A 23,779-nucleotide genomic window follows, 5' to 3' on the forward strand; every position below is an offset into this window, starting at 1 on the left:
CTCATTGGTACCCCTCCAAGCCAGCCTGTTTTAATAAGTGCTTCCATTCCGAGACGAGGCCTGCAGGTCTGGGGATGCCACTCAATGTGTGTCTATCACCAGGCAAGGGGAGACCAAAGGGGTTCGTTTAGGGGTGTGAAGTTGTTTTAATTTGCAGAGCGTTGCCTGGAAGGCCAGTAGGTGCTGGGGATACACCGCCACGTGGAGAGCTCCCCACACCCACGTTTCAACTCAGACAGTGTTGATGTTGCTTGTCTCCATAGGAGACCAGAGCACACGGTGCACAAAGGCAAGGTGGACAATGCTGTGGAGACAGGGCAGAGAAAAAACTCCAGGGTGGGAAAAAGCGGCAGCCATTTCTATTCAAATGAAGCGCGGGATATTTAAATCCCCGCTTCATTTGCAATACTGATGTGCCTAATCTACATCCCTCTGTCGGCAGGGGGGTGTAGTTTAGACACACCCTTGGACTCCGCGAATGAGCTGCACCAGTGTAGCAGAACCAGGTTGCTTCCCACATTGCTGTGCAGTCGGTTTCAGAGCCACTGATTACACAGCCACTTTCCAGTGGCCACAATGGACCGCTCCAGGGGAAAAAGTTCTGCTAGGGGAGTGGCGCTACCCTCAGTGGCACATGGCACGGTGGAGCGTGTGGCCGTGCCTTGACTCCAATGTGTTCTGTGAGGGAAACTATTGTGTATATACATTTTACACAGCAACTGTTGTGTAGGAATCAAAATGATGGGCAATGTGAGTTTTAACAGATGACTCATTTATTCTGATTGATAGAGAAATTTGGGGGCAGCTTTCTCCTGCTGTTTTAGGAGGCCATTTGCACCAGTGCAAAGTGGATGCCAAATGTTGCCAACTCAGAACAAGAAGAAGCAATTCAATGAAGACTCAGGCCCAAGCTGTATAATAGAGAGCTGATAAACAGATTCTCATTGGTTGGGCTCAGCCCTTCCCCCCCATTCTGTTTAATAGCAACCCAAGTCAGACTGCTCAGAACTGACCCAAAGTCCATGAAAATCAAGTGGAGTATTTTTCCTGATTGCAGTGGTCCAATGTCTAGGAGCCCCTACTCCTAGAGGAGTAAATGCTTCCTCTCTTCCTTAGGTGGCTTACCGCTCTGCTGCCAAATCGAAGAAACGTAAAGCCCAGCCCCTGTAGGCCGGTGGTTTTAGAGAAGATCTAATAAGATTTCCCCCATGTTGGCTGAGTGCCCCCACCAGTGTCTGATGCACCAACTCGGTGCACTTGCTGCGGTTCTTGGTGACTAACCCTAAGCTTCTCGCTAGGAACAGGGAAGGCACTTCACACCAGCCTCTCTTGCCAAGGCTCCTGAGCCAAAAGTTGAGACCTTTGAGGAAGAGGAAATGAGTTTAGGAAAAGAGAGAACTTCTACAGTCAACATCTCTTCATCCGCCCCTATGAAACTGCTACATCTTCACCGCCATCCTTGGCCAGATTTTAGAAATATCATGGCCTTATTAAAAGAATAGTAGACTCCTTGCAAATGCTATTAGAGGAAGTTAAGAAGTCACAACATAAGTTACTGGATACTTTGCACACCTCCTCTTCTGACCACATCCCATTACTGAGTAACAAGGCCTTCTTGGACCCAGCAAAAACAATATGGCCTACTCTGCTCACAGTACAACCCACCCGTAAGAGAGAGGACAAAATATACTTAATATATATATATTCCCTCCAATGACTCTGCCCTTTTATTTTAACATCAGTGATGGTTTGGATCACAGAGGTCCCCTTGAAATCCCTTCTTGCTGCCAACAACCCTTGGGATGAATTGGGCCACATAAAAAAAAGCCATTTCCCAAAATAAGTTGTGTAAAATTTTGTGACCCAGCAGCAACAACTAACTCAGCTTGGTTTTGCCCTGTCTGAACCTGTACCCTGGCCAAAGGTGCAAGGATCTTATGGCTACTGACCAGAACACGTATCCTCCCATCCTCTCTCCTTCTTCCCAGGGGTAAAGTAAAGTGGGGACCTTGCAGCCCACCAAACTTAAAAAACTCTGTGATTTACCCCTTGCAGGTGCTTGGGGTTGCTCAAACTGATTAGCATAGTCATCAAGAGCTTCAGCTGATTCCACCATTTCACCCCACAAACAGTTTGAACGCCATCAGTAGCCTTGTTGCAGAACTGTTCCTGGACCACCAAATCACATGTACCTTCAACGGTGTGATTCGTTTTCTCTCTGACCCTCCTATCCAGAAGATCTTTCATTTGGTTTACATAAGCCACATTACTTAGCTCATCCCCTCTCTTAAGGGATCTAAATGTTACTCTGTAAGTTTCAGGTGTAATCTGAAACTATTAAAACCAAGTCCTTGAATCTACCATGGTTTGAAGCATCAGCAATTATTGAACATGTCCAGAGCTCTCCCACTTAGTTTTGCAAATTTGGTGGTCATCTTGGGTGTGTCTACACTGCACCTGTAGCTTGAAATAAGCTATGCAATTTGAGCTATGCAAATTGCATAGCTTATTTCGAGTCAATTTCGAATTAGCTTATTTCATAGTGCCAAATTTCAAAATAACCCGTAATTCTGAAACATCCCTTACTCCTTGTGGAGTGAGGGTTACAGGGACGTTGGAATAGTGAGCCCATTCTATTTGGAAATAACGGACGTGTTGTGAAGACACGGGATAGCTATTTTGGGATACCTCCGGTATTCCAAAGGAGCACTACAGTGTAGATGTAACCCTTCTGAGTCTCAGAAATTGAATGGATGGTGCACAGTCTCTCAGAGGTGATGAAATATTCAGGGATGTCTATAGATTCACCATAAGCTGGCCATTGTTGTTCCCACTTGTGGATTTTTTGAGAGGTGGGTCCTGCTGAATTAAGGTGCTGTTACTGCCAGTCCAATACAGCCAGTTCATGCTTTGAAGTTTCCCTTTGGGCTTCTAATTCTTTCTCCATCAGTTCTAGGACTAGCCTCTGTGCCTCCCCGGCGCTCTCCCGGGCAGTCTTTTCTTTGGCATCTTGTAATTCAGTTTTGAATCTCCATAATTCCGTTTGTCTTTTATATTTGTTTTCCTGCTCTGCAGTTTAGTCCTATGACATTCTAGTTTCTTTTGAGCCTCGCTGTCACTCATTTTGCTGATTTTCCTGCCTCTGTTTCCCTTATCCAAAATAAACAACAAATAAGAAACTATTATATCCTATTTTATTAGATATAGCTTTTACTATACATTTCTTTCTCAGACTGCAACAGGGCAAAAGAGATGTCTCATTACACACTCTTGGTGTTAGCGAGGAATTAACTTTTCTCTTAGGTAGGACTAAACCCTTTAGGAAATCTCCCAGACTTTCACTATTTTGAGGACAGAACTAAGGGATTCCCTAATTTCCAAGCAAAGATTCTTCACGTGGGTAACAGGTTGCATGATCTTCTGCTTCCGGTCTAATGATTTTCAACTTTTCTGAAATACAAACTCACTCCACAAGATCCCCCTCTGCTTCCATAGCTTTGCTCAGGAATGTGGTGGTCACAGAAATGCAGAGAACTTCAACTTGGACATTCACTGAACACTGTGCAGTCACTCATAACTCAGCATCTGATGCCATGTTTGGCTTTACTATTTTATCCTCAGTTCTCCATTTGATGCCAGATCCCTATTATCACGGGATAGGTTCACTTCGTCCCAGGTGTCAGCTTATGTACAGAGAGAAAAAATGTGTAGAGCAGAGACACAAATCTTGAAGGACCACAGTTACTGTCAAAGATGAAAAACAACACCTGTTCCAGACTAACTCAGCTACCCGTCTGAAGCTGTCAAAGATAAGTTACCTTCTCTTCTCAGGATCTCGACTTTGTGCTGAGTGCTCAGATCTTCACCTTTTCTCCCTTCCCTTTTGCTACCAGTTTAACTCCTGACTACTCTAGCCAGCCTGCTCGAGTTTTTCTCTCCACAGAAGTTAGGCCAATGTTCCAGAAATCCAAAATTCTCCACTGCTTGCCTATCCAGTGGTTCACTTCCAGAATCTTCTGCCTCTGTCTTCCTTTGTTCCTGGGACGGGAAGTCTCTCTGAGAAGACCACTGTGACTTTCTTCCTTCAGCAGCACACTTCTGAGTTCCCCAAAGTTACTATTTTCTGCAAGATAGAGGAAGGATAGTGGTGGTAGGAATCTTCCCAGGGCAGAAGCTGTTGAATACTGAGAGGCAAGAGGGAAAGTGAAGGGATTAGACCAGCAAACTAGAGGGACCTGGATGAATGGGTTTTTGTGGATCATCAGCTGTCTTAGATGAGTCTGTGTAATAAAGAATTTGATAGAAAGGTGTCCCAACGCATGGTAAGTGGGGCAGGTTTCCCCATGTGGAAAGGACACAGTAAGGTTCAGAGTGTATCAAGACGATCTCTCACTCTCCCCTGCTTTTGTGAAGGGGTAATTTTGACCACAGTTTAGGGATTCAGCATGAAAAGACAGTTGAGTATTTTGAAAAGATGCTTTGTTTCTCTGTTGTACTGAAATGGGGGGTGACTTGCCCAGCTGTGACTGGGTTTGGGGGGCAGTAGGGCACATTGGAGAGGACTGGTACTTATTTCATAGCTAGACTCCTTCAGAAGGATACAATTTAGGCTTCTAGGTCTTCAGTTATTGAAACGGTGCACATTCCAGTCAGTTGGGCTGAAATTACTTACAAACAGCCCCCGATTGACGGCTACTCCCTCTGGGGCACCCGGCACTGGCTACAGTCGGCAGACAGGATACTGGACTAGATGGACCTTTGGCCTGGCCCATTCTGGCTGCTCTTATGTTCTTATGTCGTCATACTGGGCACCAACAATATGACACACTCAAAGTCCAAAGCCACTTTTGACAATGTTTGTCTTTGGTGCTAAGGCACTTTTGGCTCAAAATGGACAAGCTGTTGGCACCATCTATGGAGGCATTGTCGGCCACCCAAAGGGCAGGGACGTAGCAAAATGCAGGAACCACAGGGCAGGATGCTGCCTGCCCTCGGGGCAGGAGCTCATGGAATAGTATTGGAGTGGTTTAAATGGCTTACACATGTTACTACAAACCATTGATGCAAGGCTGGGAAGTACACATTACCTTCCAAACTCTCTGTGGCCTGGAGAACTGAGTCTAACTAAGACCAAAAAAACGGATCGAGAGCTCACAGAGTCAGGCTTGGGGGGCTGCGGAGCACAGGGATGGGGAAGGTGGCAGTGCAGGGCCCGTCTATCTTGGGCCTGTTCGTTATGAGGCAACTCACAGAAAGGAGGTTTGGGCGAGGGAGCTGAGGGTCAGACCCTTCGGGTAAAGGCTGTGCACCTCGGAGGATCTTTTGCAGCCTCACTGGCCGCACGCGGGGAAATGGTCCAAAATTCAATGTTTGTATCATTTTATTTTGGTTGAAATTCTGAATTCTGACCACATACAAGACAACACACTCGGATGAAATTATCCTGGGTCCTAAGGCTTCCTCTTGTTTTGGAACAGCCTCAGTCTCCCTGAGGCACAGGCACGAAAGAGAAAGGCTTCCCCCTCCCTGTGACCATCTCACAAGCAATGATGTAATGAGGCCAGCCGAGAGGAGCCAGGCCCCCTCTGACTCTATCAAGGTGAGCACAGCCCATGGGATCTTTCTCACTGGCTCCTTTCATAGATACCCAAGTGACACAACCGTGTCTGCTGCCTGTGTGTGCCCTGCTGGCTCCCCCGCTGCTCTGAGCCACGGGACTGCTGTGCGCTCTTTCTCTGCCACTCTGGACAGGACTAATATAAAATGATGCAGGAGTTCTAGGCCGCGGAGAACTTCCTGTGTCAACCAAGCATTGTAGATGGTGTCCATTCCCCTCTGAGGGGCCCAACAGGAGATAGCACAGCCTACAGGAACAGGAAATAAACCTGCCTTTGCTGGGAATGTTTATGCCCACGTACGCTCATGACACTGTCTACATTTTCTGTTAGTCTGTACGGTGGTGCAGGACCATTCGTTGTTTGTTACCCTGTTTCTAGAGCATCCAAATCCAGCTGCTCAGTGTCTCTTCCAAACAATTGTAAGTCAGGGCACCATCTGACCGATTTCAGTCCAATCAAAATTGGACCGTAACCCCTGTGGCACTGTGGGTAATCGGCCCTGTGACATCACAGGCAGTGGGGTTTGCTTTCTGGAACGGATTAGAATAGGAGGCATACAGATGCCTCTGAGAGATTTACCTCTTGGTCTGGCTGCCATTTTGACATTTATCTGCATAAGGAATTCCCTCCCTCCCAGAGGCAAATATGAAAAAAGGTCAGGAAACAAGATGAGAATGAAGGTGGAAAAGGGAATGGCCTTGCTTACCCCTTGAGTAGCATCATACTCGCCCACACTCGGAAGCTGAGATCAGTTAAATACCTAGCAAGCTGGCTTTACAGAACGAATACTGTTGTTTCCTGTCTCTCCAGGCATCCTCTGTTCCCGCTCCTGACGCTGCTCTTCGAGAAGTGTGAGCAGGCGACACAGGGCTCCGAGTGCATCACCTCTGCCAGCTTTGACGTGGACATTGAGAACTTTGTACACCAGCAGGAGCAGGAGCACAAACCATTCTTCAGTGATGACCCTGAACTGGACAACCTGGTAAAGCCCTGCTTCAGACCAGCCCCAGCCCCACTGCGTGGTTTAGCCTTGGAGACAGCAGAGACGCCTTGCGGCTTTGCTTTTCCACAACAGGCACTGAACCTAAAACCCAAAGGGAAGCGGGGTGGAGAGGTCTCAGGCTGGATGTCTTTTCAGGAGGAGGCGTCAGAGAGGGGTTTTCAAACTGGGCTAGTTGTACCCTCCGGGCATATGAGCTCCCATCAGGGGGTATGTGAGAAAAATCCTGTAATGGTGGAGAACACATTTATTTGGTAGCAAGGCTTTCACACTGTGGGGCATGTCCCCTAGTGGCCGCAGAGAACATTCAGTGGGGCGAGCCGCAATGCCCACCGGCTCAGGTTTTGAGCTAAGCCTCCTTTGATTTACAATTTTAATTGTGCACCCTCCTCCAACCTAGACAGGTTGGGTGCCTGTGAGCAGGTGGACTAAGGTCCCCTGCTGGACGCTTTCTAGCCCTGCCACACCCCACTCCAGAAAAGAGCAATAGAGAAGTCCTCCAAGCTCCCTGGAGCGGCTGTGTGAGAAGCAGCCAATCAGGGCCCAGCAAGCTAGTATAAAGAGAGTTGCTGGGCCAGACCCACTTCAGTTCCTTGCTGTAGCTGTAGGAGCATGGACAGCGTGGCTGGCTGACAGAGCTGCAGAGCCCTGGTGCTGGCAGGAGCCAGAGAGAATGAAGAACCCTGAGTTGGTTGCTTGTACTCCATTTGGTCAAAGCTGGGAGGGAAGGGTGGAGATGGTGCAGGGCTCGGGGGAGGTGGTGTAAGGAATTAGAGTAGCGGTGGAATGTAAATGAATGGACACAGCAGACAGCTGCTATTTAAAGAGTCCCTGGACTGGTACAGAGTAATGGGCAGGCCTGGCCGCCTCTGTGTTCCATTAGCCCGGGGCGGGGGGGGGTGTGGAGAAGAGGCCTGGACACCGAGGAACTCGAGAGGGGAAACTGAAGCATAGTGGCCCAGCTAAAGAGTTGTAACGAGGAAGCCCCAAGAGGGTGAGGATATTGTCTGAGGTTGGCGCCCTGGGACACTGCTCCATTCCGGAGCAGGAAGAAACAGGGAGAGAATGGAGTGTGGGTATGCGCAGTCGGCCAGAGTGGGCACTCTGGAAAGGACAGCAAAACCCATCACAGTGCCCCAGTGAGATGAGTGGCACTCCCTCCAAGAGCCCTGTGGTCCCCCTTGGAACATTCCTCTGGGCCCCCTTAGGGGGGCACACTCCCATTTTGGAATCTTTGTGAAACAGTTGCTTTTTGGGTGACCCTACGTGGTCCCCCATGTCACCTCGCTGATCTCCGGTGGTGTCTGGGGTGTACTACATTATGCGGAATAGAGAGCTCCATCTAAAACGTTTGAAAAGCCCTGTGTTAGGGCAATGGGGAGTCTGGGTAAGCTTGGCAATTGTGATTTTTCAAAAGGAATAATTATAAATCTTTCTAACATTTATCAAAATGGTTTAAGAACATGAAAATGTCCACACTGGGTCAGGCTGTTTGCCCATGTAAGGGTATGTCTACACTACCCTCCTAGTTCGAACTAGGAGGGTAATGTAGGCATACCGCACTTGCAAATGAAGCCCGGGATTTGAATTTCCCGGGCTTCGTTTGCATAAACTGGGCGCCGCCATTTTTAAATCCCTGCTCGTTCGAACCCCGTGCCGCGTGGCAACACGGGGCACGAACTAGGTAGTTCGAACTAGGCTTCGTGGAATGAGGAGTAACGGTAGTTCGAACTAGGAAGCCTAGTCCGAACTACCTAGTTCGTGCTGCGTGTAGCCGTGCTGCACGGGGTTCGAACGAGCAGGGATTAAAAAATGGTGGTGCCCAGTTTATGCAAATGAAGCCCGGGAAATTCAAATCCCGGGCTTCATTTGCAAGTGCGGTATGCCTACATTACCCTCCTAGTTCGAACTAGGAGGGTAGTGTAGACATACCCTAACCCAGTATCCTGTCTGCTGCCAGAGGCCAATGACAGATGCTGCAGAGGGGATGAACAGGGCAACTATCATGTGATCCATCCTCTGTTGTTCTCTCTCAGCTGCTGGTAGGCAGAGGCTAGGGACATCAGAGGATCCCTGGCTATCATATCTAGTAACCACTGCTGGACGTATCCTGCATGGACTTACCTAATTCTTTTTCAGACATGGTAATAGTTTTGGCCTTCGCAACATCCCCTGGCAGTGAGTTCCACAGGCTGACTGTGCATTGTGTGAAGAAGTACCTCCTTTTGTGTGTTTTCAATTTGCCACCTATTAATTTCATCCTGGTTCCTGAGTTGTGTGAAAGAGTAAAATCACTTCCTTACTCAATTTCTCCACATCAGTCATGATTTTATAGACATTTATCTCATGGCCCCACCCTTAGTTGTTTAATCTCTACTTATACAGATGTTGTTCCATACCCTTAATCATTTTTGTGGCCTTCTTTGTACCTTTTCTAATTTTAATATCGTTTTTGAAATGAGATGACCAGAACTACATGCAGTTTTCAAAATGTGGGCATACTCTGGATTTATAATGTGGCATTCTGATATTACTGTCTTATCTATCCTTTTCCTAATGGTTCCTAGCACTCTGTTAGACTGAGCAGATGTTTCCAGAGCACTATGCAGAATGACTCAAAGATCTCTTTCCTGAGTAGTAAAAATTAATTTAGATCATTTTATATATTTAGTTGGGTTTAGATTTTCCAATGCACATTATTTTGCATTCATCATCATTGCTCTGTGATTGTAACTCTTTCCTGTCTGCTTTGGACTTGGCACTTATTATCTTACACAGTAAAAAGTTTTAGAGGCGTAACCATGTTAGTCTGTAATTTAAAAACAATGAGCAGTCCTGTGACAACTTAGGGACTTATGAATATACTAGGTTATGAGCTTGCGTGGGTAAAACCCACTTTATCGGATGAGTTGGAGTGGAAATTACAGGAAAAGAATTTACCTGTCAATTGTAGGACCAGTTAATTAGCTTCATTAAGTCAGGGTGGATGTGTCTCATTCATAGCATGTGATGTGGAAATGCGAATGACAAAGGTAGAGAAATTGCCTTTGTAGTGAGTTAACCTGTTAAGATCTTTATTCAAGCCTAAGCTGATAGTGTTGAACTTGCAAATGAACTCCAGTTCAGATGTGCTCCTCTGTAATCGGACATAACCACATAGCCCACAACATCAGGGGCGCATGTACCTGCACATCCACGCTCCGTGCAGAGCTCTGGTCACGCCCCCGGGCTCCTGCGCTTCTTGGCGGATTTTTAGTTTGCCTCACAGTGACCCTCTCGCTGCCTCTTCTTTCTCTCAGAGGTGGGGGTTCCCCACTTAATGAGCCCTTTTCACCATAGGCCAGTCACTAGCTTGGAGGGAAAAACCCTTCCACAGCTCAAAGGTCCCCTGTTCCCTGGTGGCAGCCCAGGGGCATAGGGAGGGTTGGTGGGGAACCCAGTCCTGCTCACTTGTCCTGGGTTACAGCCCAGGGCCCTAAGACGCAGCCATTAGTGGGACTCTTGTCCTTACATCCCACAGAATAGCAGCCTTTCCCAGGGCCACTTCCCCAACAACATCTACAGACCTTCTCCTGCTTGCAGTCTGTCTGCTCTGCCTCCTCTCCAGTCTGTCCCTCTTCTCCTTCCCCCCTCCTTGTCCCAGGGGAAACCTTTTCGAGTGGCCCAGCAGGCCCGAACTGGCTGCAGGTGCCCCATTAGCCTGCTGCTGCAGGCTGGCTCTTAATGAGTCCCAGGTACTTGCCTGTCTTAATTGCTGGGCAGCCGTCTCTGGCAGCCTATTCAGGGGCTAGGAACTTGCTCATCCAACTACCCGTGTACCTGCCCTCCATCAGCTTATTGCAGCCTGCTGCCTGCTGCCTGCTGCCACGCGTCTTTTAACCAGTTACTGGTGCAGGAGAGGTCCTTCCTGCTTATCCCAAGACGGCTCATTTTATCTCAGAACCCTTTTACATGGTCCCTCACCAAAGACTCTGTCCATGTACACTGTGTCTGCTAGATCATTCGGGGTCATATATTTGTTAATCACTTCAAAGAATTCTAACAGCTCAAGGCATGCTTTGTCTTTATAAAAACCATGTTGATTCTCCCCCAACAAATGATGTTTATCTTTGTGTCTGATAATTCTCTTTGTTACTGTAATTTCAACAATTTTGCCTAGTACTAACATTAGACTTATAGGTCTGTACTCTGCAATTGCCAGGATCACCGCAGGAGCCTCTTCTAAAAATTTGTGTCACATTAGCTATCCGCCAGTCATCCAGTATGAAAGCTGGTGTAAGCAATAGGTTGCATGCCAGTTTCATGTTTGGGTTTCTTCAGAACTCTTGGGTAAATACCATCCGACCCCAGGGACTTACTGTTTAATTGATCCGTTTGTTCCAACATCTCAGTCTGGAGCAATTCCTCCCTTCTGTTACCTAAAAAGAATGGCTCAGCTGTGGGAATCTCCCTCCGAAGACTGATTCAAAGAATTCGTTTTGTTTCTCCACAATGAATTATTTCCCGTCAGTGCTCTGACTGTTTGGCAGACCTATTGCTTCCAATGTACTTAAAAAGGTTTTTGTTGTCAGGTTTCAAGTGCTTTGCTTCTTGCTCTTCAGATTCTTTTTTTGGCCTACCTAATAATGCTTCTGCAGTTGATTTACCAGAGCTAGGGCTTCTTTCTATTTTCCTCAGTAGGATCTTTAACTTCCAGTTTTTAAAGGATGCCTTTTGCCTATAACCACTTTGTTATTTAGCCATAGTCCACTTTTAAACTCTCTTACTATGTTTTTAAATAGCCTCTATTTTGGTGTTTTTCAAAAGTTTCCATGCAGCTTCCAGGCACCTTTTAATTTCCATGTAACTAACTTCCTTATTTGTGTATAGCTCCCCTTTCTGAAGATGAATGTTGCTATGGTGTTCCCCATTCCACACAAGGATGTTACATTTAGTTACATTATGGTCATCATGTTGCATCTAACAAAGTGGTTTTTTTATCTATGAAAGCTGATGCCCAAATAAATCTGTTAGGGTGCATCTACACAGCAGTATTATTTCGGAGTAACAGCTGTTACTCCAAAATAACAATGAGAGCGTCTACACAGCAATTCTGTTATTTCGAAATAAATTTGAAATAACGGGCGGCTTATTTCAACTTCTGTAAACCTCATTCCACAAGGAATAACGCCTCTTCTGAAATAGCTATTTCAGAATAGCAGTAGTGTGGACGCTCCACTGCTGCTATTTTGAAATAGCTCCTCCCCAGGGCCATTCAGAATAATAACTCCCCAGTGCCTCCTGGTGCTCTAATCGAGGTAGTGCGTCCACATTAGAGAAGCCTGCCTCGAACTCATTTTGAGGCTTCCCTGTAGACTAGACGTGCTATTTCGAGATAAGCTATTGTGGAGTATTTCTTCTGGACTAGCTTATTTCGAAATAAGCTGCAATGTAGACAGACCCTCAGTCTTTAAGGTGCCCCAGGACTCCTCTTTCTTCTGATCAGTGGTACCACAATGAACAGCATCAAACTGTGCGGACATACACATGGGACAAATGACAGTGGGTGCTCACAGCAAAGGGACTCTGCTTTAGTCATTTAAGTGGCCCTAGACAATAGCTCCTACTTTTTCTAGCAGGTGAAATTTAAGATTTGCACTTGCGAGATAAAGCATCATGTCGATAGCTTGTGTCTGATTTATTGGATTCGTTTTTAAAGTCTGATAGTTAGCAAACTGTAATTTTTGGCTTATAAAAATATTCCAGATAAGAAACTGCAATCATGTGATCTCCCAGGCTAAGGAAACTGGATTTACTGCCAGAGCCTACACACTGTTACTCAGTGGTTATCTTAAGAATTGTGAGCAATTTCTCAGCCGAGTTTCCCAGAATACGAAACCCTAGATCCCTGCACTTCACAGCTTTCTACCCACATTTTCATGGTGGAAATGACAGCCACATATATATTACTTGCCAATGATTTCTGTATATATAACAAGAACAAGAAACATTTTCTTACTGAAGAGTTTTTGTAAAGTTTTCTATTCTTACTCCTGAGTTTGTTCCTGATGTTTTATCAATCAGACATTGAATCCAAAAACCATTTCAACTGTCAGTAATTATAGCTTTATCTCGTAAGTCTATGCTGATGAAGACCAAAATTAACCATCCTATTCTTTTATTCAGGGTCAGTGTAAGGCTAACTGGCATTTTTTCCCTGGCTCACTTCGTTTACCCTTTCTAAATATTGAAGCTACACTGGCAATCCTCCAGGCTTTTGGAATTTCCCCAATGTGTAGTTTGAAAGCAACTAGCTGAGGACTTTTCTAGACTCCTGGGTGTAAATTATCTGGGCCTTTTGATTTGAGAAGGTTTAACTTTTGCAGATGGTGCCTCAGATGCTTCATTACAGATGATAAATCTTTTCTTCCATCCACATCATACGGGATGCACAGACCTTGTGGTTTTATTCCAAACACAGAAAAGGAGAATCTGTCGAACATTTCTGCCTTTCAGGCACCATTATTCACAATTTTACCATCAACATCTAGCAAGGAACCTGTACCTGACAAAGCTCTTTTGTTTGTAATATGTTTTAAAAATGTCCTATTATCTTTAATCCTATTAGCCACTGATAGTACATTGATTCCTGCACATTCCTTTATCAGTCATCTACATTTTTAAAATCCACTTATAGCCATTGCCATTAATTTCCCCCTTTTTTTCCTTTCTTTATATATTGATTTTTTTAAAGCCTTATCACTGCTTCCTCATCTCTTTTTAACCAGGATGGCTTTTTATCCAGCATAACCTGCTTTGGGCAGGGGGGTGGACTCAATGACCTCCTGAGGTCTCTTCCAGCCCTAGGATTCTGAGATAACTTTTTGGTGTCTACAGAGTTGTGGCTTTTTAGCCATTCACTAAATGTCCTTGTACAACCCTCAGTTTTTGCTGGAACTTCCCACCTTCAATTTGTGTTCCAGTAACATCTGCTGACAACTTCTGTAAGCATTGGAAGAACAGTGCCATATTCTGTTTGCACAAAGAAAATATAACCAGATCAGGGTGATAATGTTTAGCTCGGTGATTAACTCTTCCCTATCCAGTAGATTGAGGTCCACTATTGAGTGACACCATGTTGAGGACAAGACTTTGTGTTAAGAAATGATGATCTGTTATTTTCTGCAAGAAGTTTTGTTGTTGGCTGCCCCGCAAATGTCCCCCTGCTTGAGGTCACCTATGGAAATACAGTTTTTATTCCTACGCATAATGGACTGATGTCTCCAGAGCAGCTCACCCTGCCCCCTAGTGATCTCTGTTTGTCCCTAGCAGATGCGACTGGACCCCCAATTTTAGTTTTCTAGTTTGAATGTTAATCCGTAAGTGTTTGTGGTCCTGCGATTCCCAGTTGCCTCTGCCTCTGCATCTGAAGCAGTGTCTTCACTGCCTCCCTTTCTCCAGACTATCTGTATGGACCGAGTTCTAAGCGAGGGGCTCAGCGAGGAACAAACCAAGGGCATTTGAAGGCATTTCACACTGAACTCCACTAGCTACGGGCCGAGCAGCATTTACTTACCCAACAGCCTCCGTGGGCTCTTCAGGAGAAGGCCGGATCTGCGTCGTACTGTACAAAAGTCACCCCCAGCGGATCAGATCCCACAATGCATGCCCCTTCCTTTTCACTCTCCTTTTCTGCGCCGTAAAAGGGGCGTCTCGGGACTCCTGATGACCGCGTGGGGCCAGGAACACGCCACAGAGCAGCAAGAATGGCTTCATGTTCTCTGCTGCCCTGTAGACAGCCCTTGGCTACAGCAAGCCCCAGCCTGAACAGCTGTGCCAGGAGTGGAGAGCCGATGCCGACCCTTTGGAGCATGACAAACCGTGCCAGACTAGCCTGCCCAGACCCAGCAGGCAGCAGGTGTGTTCTGGAGGGTCTCAGCCAATCCGAGTGCAAGCCCACTGTGCAGTTACCAGTGTTTACCGTTTGCAGTCCCCCTCCCACTTCGAAACACCTCAGTTGCACTCAGCTTCCTATACCTTCCTTAGTGCCAAGTCCTGCAGCCTCTCCCTACCTAGGGGTTAGCCCCTCTACTTCAGCCCTTCCCCCGCCTCCAGGGCATCTCCATGCACCTCTGCACTTTGGGAGTTTTAATACACTAGTCTGTAGTGCACTGAAAATACGGAGGCAGCGTGCATTATGCAAATGAGAACTGCAGAGGACCCAAGGATGCCGTACCGATGTACTGTGCGGGGAGGCGCGGGGAATGGGGTTTGGGGCAGGTATCACATAACTCTAGGATGAATGCACAGAATCTAGCCTTCATCTGCCACACAAGACAGGGAGCCTTTGCCTGCCTCACAAACAGGGAAGGTGGTTACCAGTCTGTAGACAGCTCCTCTTCTCCTTGTCTGTTCTCTGCTCTGGTTTGCTCCCCCAAAACAAGGCCTTGGTTGCCTTGAAAGCCCTTAGTGTTTTGAGATGGCACGACCACATCTGCATGCAGTATTCAAGATGTGGGCGTATCATGAATTTACAGAGAGGCAACATGATATTTTCTGTCTTATTCTCTATCCCTTTCTTAATGATTCCCAACTTTCTGTTGGCTCCTTGACTTCCGCTGCCTATTGAGTGGCTGTTGTCAAAGAACTATCCACATTGGAAGTTCTATCCATAAAGAACTATCCACAGTGGCTCCAAGGTCTCTCTCAAGTGTAACAGGTAATTTAGACCTCATCTTTTGATATGTGTAGTTGGGATTGTCACCCTGCCTACAATGGTGCTGTAACCTGTTTCTACATTTCCACACCAGACCATGTGCCCAGGTGGGTCTGTGTGGATCTGATTGTTTTCTATCTCAGGTCTCTGAGGGTATGTCTACACTACCCTCCTAATTTGAACTAGGAGGGTAATGTAGGCATACCGCACTTGCAAATGAAGCCCGGGATTTAAATTTCCTGGGCTTCATTTGTATGAAGCTGGCCGGCTGGCGGCACGGAGTAGCTAGTTCGGATTAGGCTTCCTAATCCGAACTAGCTGTACTCCTCATTCCTAATTCAAATCCCGGGCTTCATTTGCAAGTGCGGTATGCCTACATTACCCTCCTAATTCGAATTAGGAGAGTAGTGTAGACATACCCTGAGGGACAATCATTTCCATCCTGTGGACCAGTGGTTATATTGTGCTGCTTCATCCTCGCACTGGGGTCACAGGGATGCTGGTGTAGGGGTCAGGGAATCTGAAGAGAGAAGGCTGTTCTTCTGCTTCAATGGCTGTTTGTAACTGGAGTCCAGGTGAGGAGTGTGAAAGCAGCCACCTCCCACAGAGACCCTCTGCTGCTGTCTTTTCCACCCCCTGCCTGCCCTTTGTGTGTCAAAGAGACTTCAGCAACCAATGCACATGTCAGCTGGAGAAGACAGATAAGTTGGCGCATGGATCTCCTGGAGGAGGTAGGTGTTAATTTGCCCATGGGCTGGGGATGGGCAGTTTAATTAGTTAATACACCTGTGATTGTATCGTTGCTGTCACTGCTCGTCCTTCAGTTCCGCTGCTTTTTTTTCTTGCAGGCTACTGATCTGGAAACTGCCTGCAAGCAGCTGATAGGAGCGTACGTACCGGCTCTTTTCTTTTCTCTTCTCTTCCCAGCAATTCCTGTGCAAGCCCCACCTGTCTGTTGCTCTTTTCATTTTTCTCTCCTGGCTTCCATTTTTGTATATTTTATATTAAAATCGAAGTTTCTCATTGATGTATCCTGCGTATTTGTCCAAGTTTTCAGGGGCAGAGACACGGCCCCAAGCACAGGTGCACTTAGGGTGCTTTTGAGGTCTGGCCTTGCTGGGTATTTGTCCTGTCATCTGCCCCCTGTGCAAGGCTTCTCTCAGGAGGATCCTTCCTTTTCAGCACCCACCATTTCTTCCTCCTCACAATTTTCCTTCATTACTTTCTAGTGTGCAGAAATCTGTGTCTACAGGGGCCCCTCCTTCCTGGAGGCCACGAGAGACGGCTGTTCTTTGCTCATGACTAGAACTGGGAGGGAAGCAAGTCGCAAGTAAACAGTTTGCCAAAACATGCAGTTTCAGGTCAACCAAAACTGTTCACAAAGCCTGGATGGATTCGTGGCTGGATTCGGTAAATAGATTTTCACCCAAACCCCTTCTCCTCACAAAACTTGAGAAAACATTCCAAAAATGTCTAATTGCATTGGACCCAAAACAAACACGTGTTCCAATTTTATGTTTTGGTCACCAAATATTATTCCCCCCGCTCGACTCATCACCCTGCCGTACGCCGGCTTGTGTAGCCGCCAGCCCGTGGCGCTGAGTGCTGCGCTGGCAGCCGAGGGAGAGGAGTGAGCGCAGAGAAGACAAGGGAGAGCCTCTCGTCCCAAGTCCCACCCAAGCAGAAATGCATTTCCCGGCCAGGACCTCCAGTCTCTTCCCTCCCAGCCAGAGCCTCTGTAGCCCAGCAGGCTCAGGATCGACAAGCAGACCCTGAGTTCTTTCCCCCTTTGGCATCGTTGCCCATGACAGAGCCAGTGTCCCTGGACCTGCGGCTGAGGGGACAAGAACCCGCTCTCCCTGCCTGAGCAACCCTGGTGCTGCAGAGGTAAATCTTAGCACATGCTCCTCTGGTGACTGCAGTCTGCAGACTGGTCTCTGCAAACCGCCGTGGCATTGCAGAGTGCAATCCCGCCTCGAGCAAGGAGCTCTGGGAACGCCGCAGAGTCGTTAGTCATTAGTTATTTTTGTGAACGCTTACTTTGTATGGCTTGTGGGCTCACCCCCCCCCCCCTCCGGGCAGCATTTTAGAGCCCAATCCTGCAGCCTCTGTTCCCACAAATAAAGACGGACAGATCAGGCATTAATGTCGCCCTGGGGGATTAGTTAACGTTTATGGACCGACTGGAGAACACGTAGCCTGCACTACAAGAAAGATATGCAAGTGGAGGTGCTAACCTCCCCCTCCCCCCCGTTACACTGACGGGAGTCTTGTGGAGCGAGTTCAGAGGGACGGTAACATTGGCGGTAAGCAGTCGCCATTTCCAAGGGCACGAGGTTCCGTCACAATTGTGAGGCCTAATGCTGAGTAATTGGCAAACCAGACGCCAGGCCTTGGCAGAGCTGTGGAGCTTGTGGAGCCAATGGATTCCGACCAGGGATGAAGTGGAGCAGGGATCCCGTTCTTTACACTGTGACACCGGGAGGTGAAACGCCAGCGCTCTCCCGGCAGGAGAAATGCTGCTGTCTCTGCTGCAGGGCTGTTCCAACGACTTTTATTATCCAGCTAGGCCTCTGCCTTATTCTTCATGGTGCTCATTCCTCGGGGAGAGCCGGGGGCCTGAGGTGCACAGTTTGGCCACAGCAAAACACGTTTTTGTGCCAACGCCCTGGTTTTACACAGGGGAAGTGACGGAAGTGGCGGTCATGAGTTTGCAACTGAGTGACAGAAATGAAATTTTCTCCTCACTCATGTCAAATCTGGCGCGGTCCCATATTCCTTGGCAGATACGGCGCCTTTTGTGGGGGGTTCAGCATTTCTACCTCTTACTCCTCTGTTTGGCTCTCTCCGCTTCACACGGCACTCCTGCTGGGACTGGCTAGGCAGTCACTGCGTCTGGAGCAAGCAATGGCAAACTCATCTTCTGCTAGGGTTTGTTTGTGTTGTCTGGGGGATTTCTTGACACCACTAATTCCCTATAAATTGTCCACCACTGATGGCGAAAAGGAGATGAAAGGGCCAGCAACATTAGCCATCATTAGAATAAGAATCATGTATTCCTCCCAGCCGAGATGCATATAATTAGAAATTAGAAAAAGGTCAGATCTTGCCATTATCAACTCAATCAGCTGCTGAGTGCCGCACAGTCAATTAATTCAGCATCTGTATTTTTTACAACCCCACACACGTATTCCATTGGACTGTAACTCTTTCTCTGGACAGATATACTACGCAGCGAAGCAGGAACATAAAATGAGAGCCCCTAAGCAAATGAGCTGAGATAATTGAGAGATTTATTTTTAATATATATATGTGTGTCAGGTCTTCTTGCCTTTGCCCTTGAATATTGACTTTCATAAATGTGATTGTTGGATGGAGGCGCCGGTCTGAGAGATCCCTGGCTCTTTTCGGAGCCTCACTTTTCTCTTGGCCGTGTCTGGAGCAGCGCTGAAGAGCTCAATTCCCCGCGCCATGTGCCGGCTGGGTTTTCTGTCTTTTGACCTTGTGCGTTATTCCCATTTCTGAAAGAGAAAAGAAGCAGGGCGAGGAGTACACGGGCTCCGTGGCGTAGCCACGTGAACCAGTCTTCCTGGGGCTGCAGCAGGAGCTGAAAGGCAAAGGTGTTTCAAGGGCTTTCAGCCTCTTCCTCTCTAAAGTCCCTGGCGGAGATGGGGACTACAAGGCACTTGTCCCCTATTTGCCCTAGCTAACCATGCTTCTGATGAATCTCTCCGTGCTGTATTGGTAACTGTGCCCCTTTATTCTGTCTGCCAGCTGGCTTTGCGACTCCACCAAGAGAGCCTTCGCAGTGCAATAGGGTAGAGAATGTGTCTGTCTCCTCAGACCCTCACCTTCCCCCTGCCCTTTCTCCATGCCCCTTTTAGAGCTCTTGGAGCGAGGCCTCATTCCAGCAGCGGCTTCCCAACGGCCCTCCTCCTGCTATTGCCACTGCCGGCTGATCAGGGCAAGTGAAGTGTGCGGAGCTTCCGCCCAGGAGCAGTCTGTGGCTAACAGTTTGTAAAGATGATCACTACAATTTGCAAGTTAAAAAACCCTTTGACATGCAAAGACTTTTTGTTATATAAAACTGCCTTTATCGCCCCACCGTGAATAGCTGGAATTTTATATATTATGCAAGATTTCAAACTGAAGCTGTAAAATGTAAAGTTCCCGTTCCAGGAGAGGAATGTTTTATGTGGACGTTTTTTAACATTTATGGGGTACATTTTAATGAGGCTCTGGCTTTGCTCTAGGGAAAGCTTACAGCGACATTGCTGCTCTGAAATCTTGTTAGGGAGAGTGGCCAGCTGAGAATAATCAAACACATTTTTACATCCAATGCTTAGTCTCCAAGATTTCTTTGGGCATTTCCTTTAGTTGGGATGGTAATTACAGTAAGACGCTGCACCGCCAAACGGGGAGCAGTACAAACTCATGCCGAGTCGCTCTGAGGTGGGTGGTTCCCTGGTTGATGCTGACTAGGGATGTAATAGTGCAGGCGATTATCCGATTAGCAAAAACATCGGTTAATGCTATAGGCTACACGCATCTCTCCCCCCCCCCCCCAGTTAATTTTTTAGCAGGCTGGCAAGCAGCCCACCTCAGTCCTGGCTCACACCAGGTCCAGAAGCTACCCCTGCTGCGGCTCTGCACTTAAAGTGTATTAGGAGCCAGGTGGGCAGCCCAGCTCAGTTCCTGCTCGCGCTGGGTCTGGGAGCTCGGACCCCCATAGACAGGGGCTGCTGCCACCTCACACTGATGCCTCTTTATCAGAAGCAGCAGCTCTGGGCAACAGGCAGCTGGACCACAAGGGGAGTTGGTTTTTAAACTGGCTCCAATCATGGACCAGTCCCACCTAACACCCTGCACTGCTGCCTCTGATACACTGGCTGCAAGCCCCGCCCCCGGGGACTATAGAATAGTCGACTAACCAATAAGAATTCAGGAGGTTACTCGAATATTCAATTAACCGATATTTAACACCCCTAGTCCTGACCAGCAACATAGTCTTCAGCCAGTAGTGACCACCTAGTTGGGACTCATAGTGGTTAGCAGAGAAACAAAGTCCCTGAGTAATTAATTACTAACTTTCAGCTGATGATAGGGAACCAGGTATTAGTTCATTTTCTCAGCTCAGTATTTTACTTACTTTTGTTACCTGTCTTCCAATAAGAACTGCAGGTACTTGGATAAAAACACAGAACAGCTGATTGCTTTTGCCACAGATTCTATAGCTTCCACTTTGTCCTTAGCTAAGTTCCAAGTGTAGCTTCCTTCGCGCAGCAGTACTCGGGGATGAATCAGCTTGGTGAATCCCATGGCAACAGAAATGTTTCTTTCCTTTTCCCGGTAGTGAAAAAACAGCACTGTTTGAAAGGCTGCTTTTCTGCACTAGCCCCAACAGATTTGAACTGCAGTCCTAAACATGATTGTGTGGCCAATCGTATGCAGCCTGATTTAATCAGCATCTCATTCTTAGCAGTTCCTGGGTGATTTTTCAGATTCTCATCCTTAGCAGACCCTTAGGTCTAGTAGTTACTAGAAAGCCAGTGGATATGCTCTGACCTCCTCTCTTTGTTTATCCCTCTCAGATGGTGAAAGCAATTCAGGTCCTGAGAATTCATCTGCTGGAGCTGGAGAAGGTGAATGAATTGTGCAAGGACTTTTGTAACCGTTATATCACCTGCCTCAAAACAAAGATGCACAGCGATAACCTACTCAGGAATGATCTTGGGGGGCCCTACTCCCCAAACCAGCCCTCCATAAACCTACACCCACAGGTAATGGCTAAAAATATCCACCACACATGCTTCCCTAGTCCCTTATTGTCAACCCAACCTATAAAGTTCCTCCTTATTTTGATGCAGTTGCCAGGAGGTGCATTTTCCTGGAGGGCTGTGAGAGCCTAGCAGAGGAATCCAGGAGATTTAAGACACTTTGGTTCTGATTTTCAGAGGCACTCGGTATCTGCAGCTCCCATTGGCTTCCCATTGTACTTGCTCAACACCTCTAGAAATCAACAACAAGTGTTTCCAGGTGGGCAGTAAAAATGGGAACACCTCAAAACGAGGGGCACTGTTGAAAATGGACCTTGTCATTTTTGTGGCTTTGTGAACAGGGGTGTTTGGAAGCAAACGGCCCCTGTGCTGCTCACAGAGCGACCCTGCACAAAGCCGCCATCGGAGGAAATGGGTGTAGGGGGCAGAGTGGGTGTCGCTGGGTAGCTCTGAATGCCGTGCTGCCGCAGAGCGCTCATTCTCAGAAACATGACTCCAGTGGGTGACTGGCTGGTGGAGCGTTAACCACAAAAGTTTATGAATGATGAAACCGAGCTGTCATACGGGTGGACGTCAGCATGCCGTGACGTTAGCATAAGCTAATTAGAAGCCTGGGAAATGCTCAGTGTCTCTATGGCGAATTAGTGCCCAGCAAGCCGGGGTGTAAATCTGCAGTGTTCTAGCACGCTGCCCGCTGTTTGTCTGGGCGCCGGGGTGTACGGCTGTTTAAGCCCCGCACACTAACTCTGCATCTAGACAAATCTTTGTCCTCACTTTGAGAAGTTTTAAAATAACCAGAGCTCTGCATTGTGAAGTTTGAAAGTTTATGGAGATACAAACTACTGAATTAGTCTGTTCTACCATAAAAAGGGGAACAAGATCTTGCAGCAACAAAAACCTGGCCCAAAAATGTCATGACTGAAGCCTAATCCCTGTGAACACTTTTTTAAGCAACCCCTTGCTTTTTTTCTTCCCACGTAGCTCAGAGTTTGTCCTTTTGAATTGCTCTGCTGAGTTTCTTCTAGAATTCCATAGGATTGTGCCCTTGGAGGAGCAGTAAGGCAGTGGACTTCCTTTCACACCGCTCGCTAGCGCTGTCTTTTACCTCCTCCCTGCCAGTCAGTGCACACAGCTTCGAGGGCGGGCCTCGGAGAGCATTGCTGCTGCGCTATTCCATCCTGCCTGCCAACGACTAGCTTGGCTGTGTCTACACTGTAGCCTTCTTGCGGAAAAGCGTATGCAAATGAAGCTCAATGTGGAATATCGCCACGCTTCATTTGCATAGTTAATGAGCAGCCGTTTTTGCACAAGAGACTTTTGCGCAAAAAAGAGCCAAGTAGACGGCTCCTTTTTGCACAAAAACCCACTCTTGAGCAAGAGCCATTCTTCCTCATATTTTCAGGAGCCATCTATGCTGCTGTTTTTTGCACAAAAGCCTCTTGCCAAAAACGGCTGCTCATTAACTATGCAAAGGAAGCGTGGTGATATTCCACGCTGAGCTTCATTTGCATATGCTTTTCTGCAAGAAGGGTAGAGTGTAGACATAGCCGAGGGGTTGCAGTGCCCCAGGCTTTTTGTAGGGCTCTTTGCTTGGCGTTTCGGTGCAGGATGAGCTCCTGGGAGTCATGGCCATTCCCGAGAAGGGAAGCCTGGCACTAAGTCGTAAATGGAAATCCAACCCTGGAGAAGCCAGTGGAATGGAAGATCGACTGCATCAGGCAGCGTGTAAGGAGAAAATGTAGACGCTAAAAGAGAATGAGAAGAGGACGTCAGTCGAGGTATTTAAAAATAACCAGGAATGATATCAATGAAAAACTAGAACATAAGAAGATAAGAACGGCCAGACTGGGTCAGACCAATGGTCCCTCCAGCCCAGTATCCTGTCTGCCGACACTGGCCAATGCCAGATGCCCCAGAAGATACCTGCAGGAGGACGGGTTTATGCCACCAGAGAAAAGTTCAAGAAGCTAAGGAAATTCCTTGGAAGTTTCACAATTTTTTCCTCAGCTCTGGTCTATACTTTGCGCTCACTGGCATCATAGCTCTGTCAGGGTGTGAAAAACGACACCTGTAGCAACATAGCGATGGTGACAGCCCCCTCCCTGCAGTGTAGACCCAGCTGTAGTAAGAGACGAGCGCATCTGTCAGCATGGCTAACAACTTGGGAGGTGGTGTTGCTACACCCACAGCCCCCCTCTGCCAGCATTCGCTACATCTCCGCTAGGAGGTGATGCCGGCCCAGGCCCTGTAGTGTAGACACAGCTTTAGTCTTCACCGCAGAGGAGACTGGGAGAGTCTTTTCTGGACTTGCGCCTTTCAGATAACAGCGATGAGGCACTGCCAAGGCCTGAGGTGTCTGGAGACGAGGCGCTGTCTCCCCCTGTTGAAGCAGGTTTGTAGGACTCCTTCCCCATATGAGTTCCCTAATCTCCCCCAAGCAGGGGCTCTGTGCGCCCCCATTCCAAGGTCCCCCTCCCTGCCCCATAACAGGGACTCTATATTTTCCCCCAGTCAATATAGTTGTGGTCATTGATGCCTGGAACATCCCTGAAACGCTGGAATGGATCAGCTGCAGGGCTGAAAAGTCAGTATGTTACCGGCAGAAAGACTGGCAAACAGACTGTCATGGGAGAGCCCTTCTGCCTTGAAACTTCTGTGAAAGCTTCAGATGAAATGGCCCATGCCAGGG

General features: G+C 47.5%; 1 protein-coding gene across 17 annotated transcripts in view; it reads left to right on the forward strand.

The window, feature by feature from the left end:
• Positions 1-23,779, forward strand: part of PKNOX2 (PBX/knotted 1 homeobox 2) — a 339,410-nt gene that overhangs the window by 241,995 nt on the left and 73,636 nt on the right. For 16 of the 17 annotated variants that reach the window (XM_075909457.1, XM_075909455.1, XM_075909456.1 and 13 more), the window contains 2 exons: positions 6,429-6,600; positions 20,905-21,093. In XM_075909457.1, the coding sequence (XP_075765572.1) occupies positions 6,429-6,600; positions 20,905-21,093 (361 nt within the window). The remainder of the gene's footprint in view (positions 1-6,428; positions 6,601-20,904; positions 21,094-23,779) is intronic. The other variant, XM_075909458.1, reaches the window with a different exon arrangement.

Source organism: Pelodiscus sinensis, chromosome 26 (assembly GCF_049634645.1).
Source record: "Pelodiscus sinensis isolate JC-2024 chromosome 26, ASM4963464v1, whole genome shotgun sequence".
NCBI classification, from domain to species: domain Eukaryota; kingdom Metazoa; phylum Chordata; order Testudines; family Trionychidae; genus Pelodiscus; species Pelodiscus sinensis.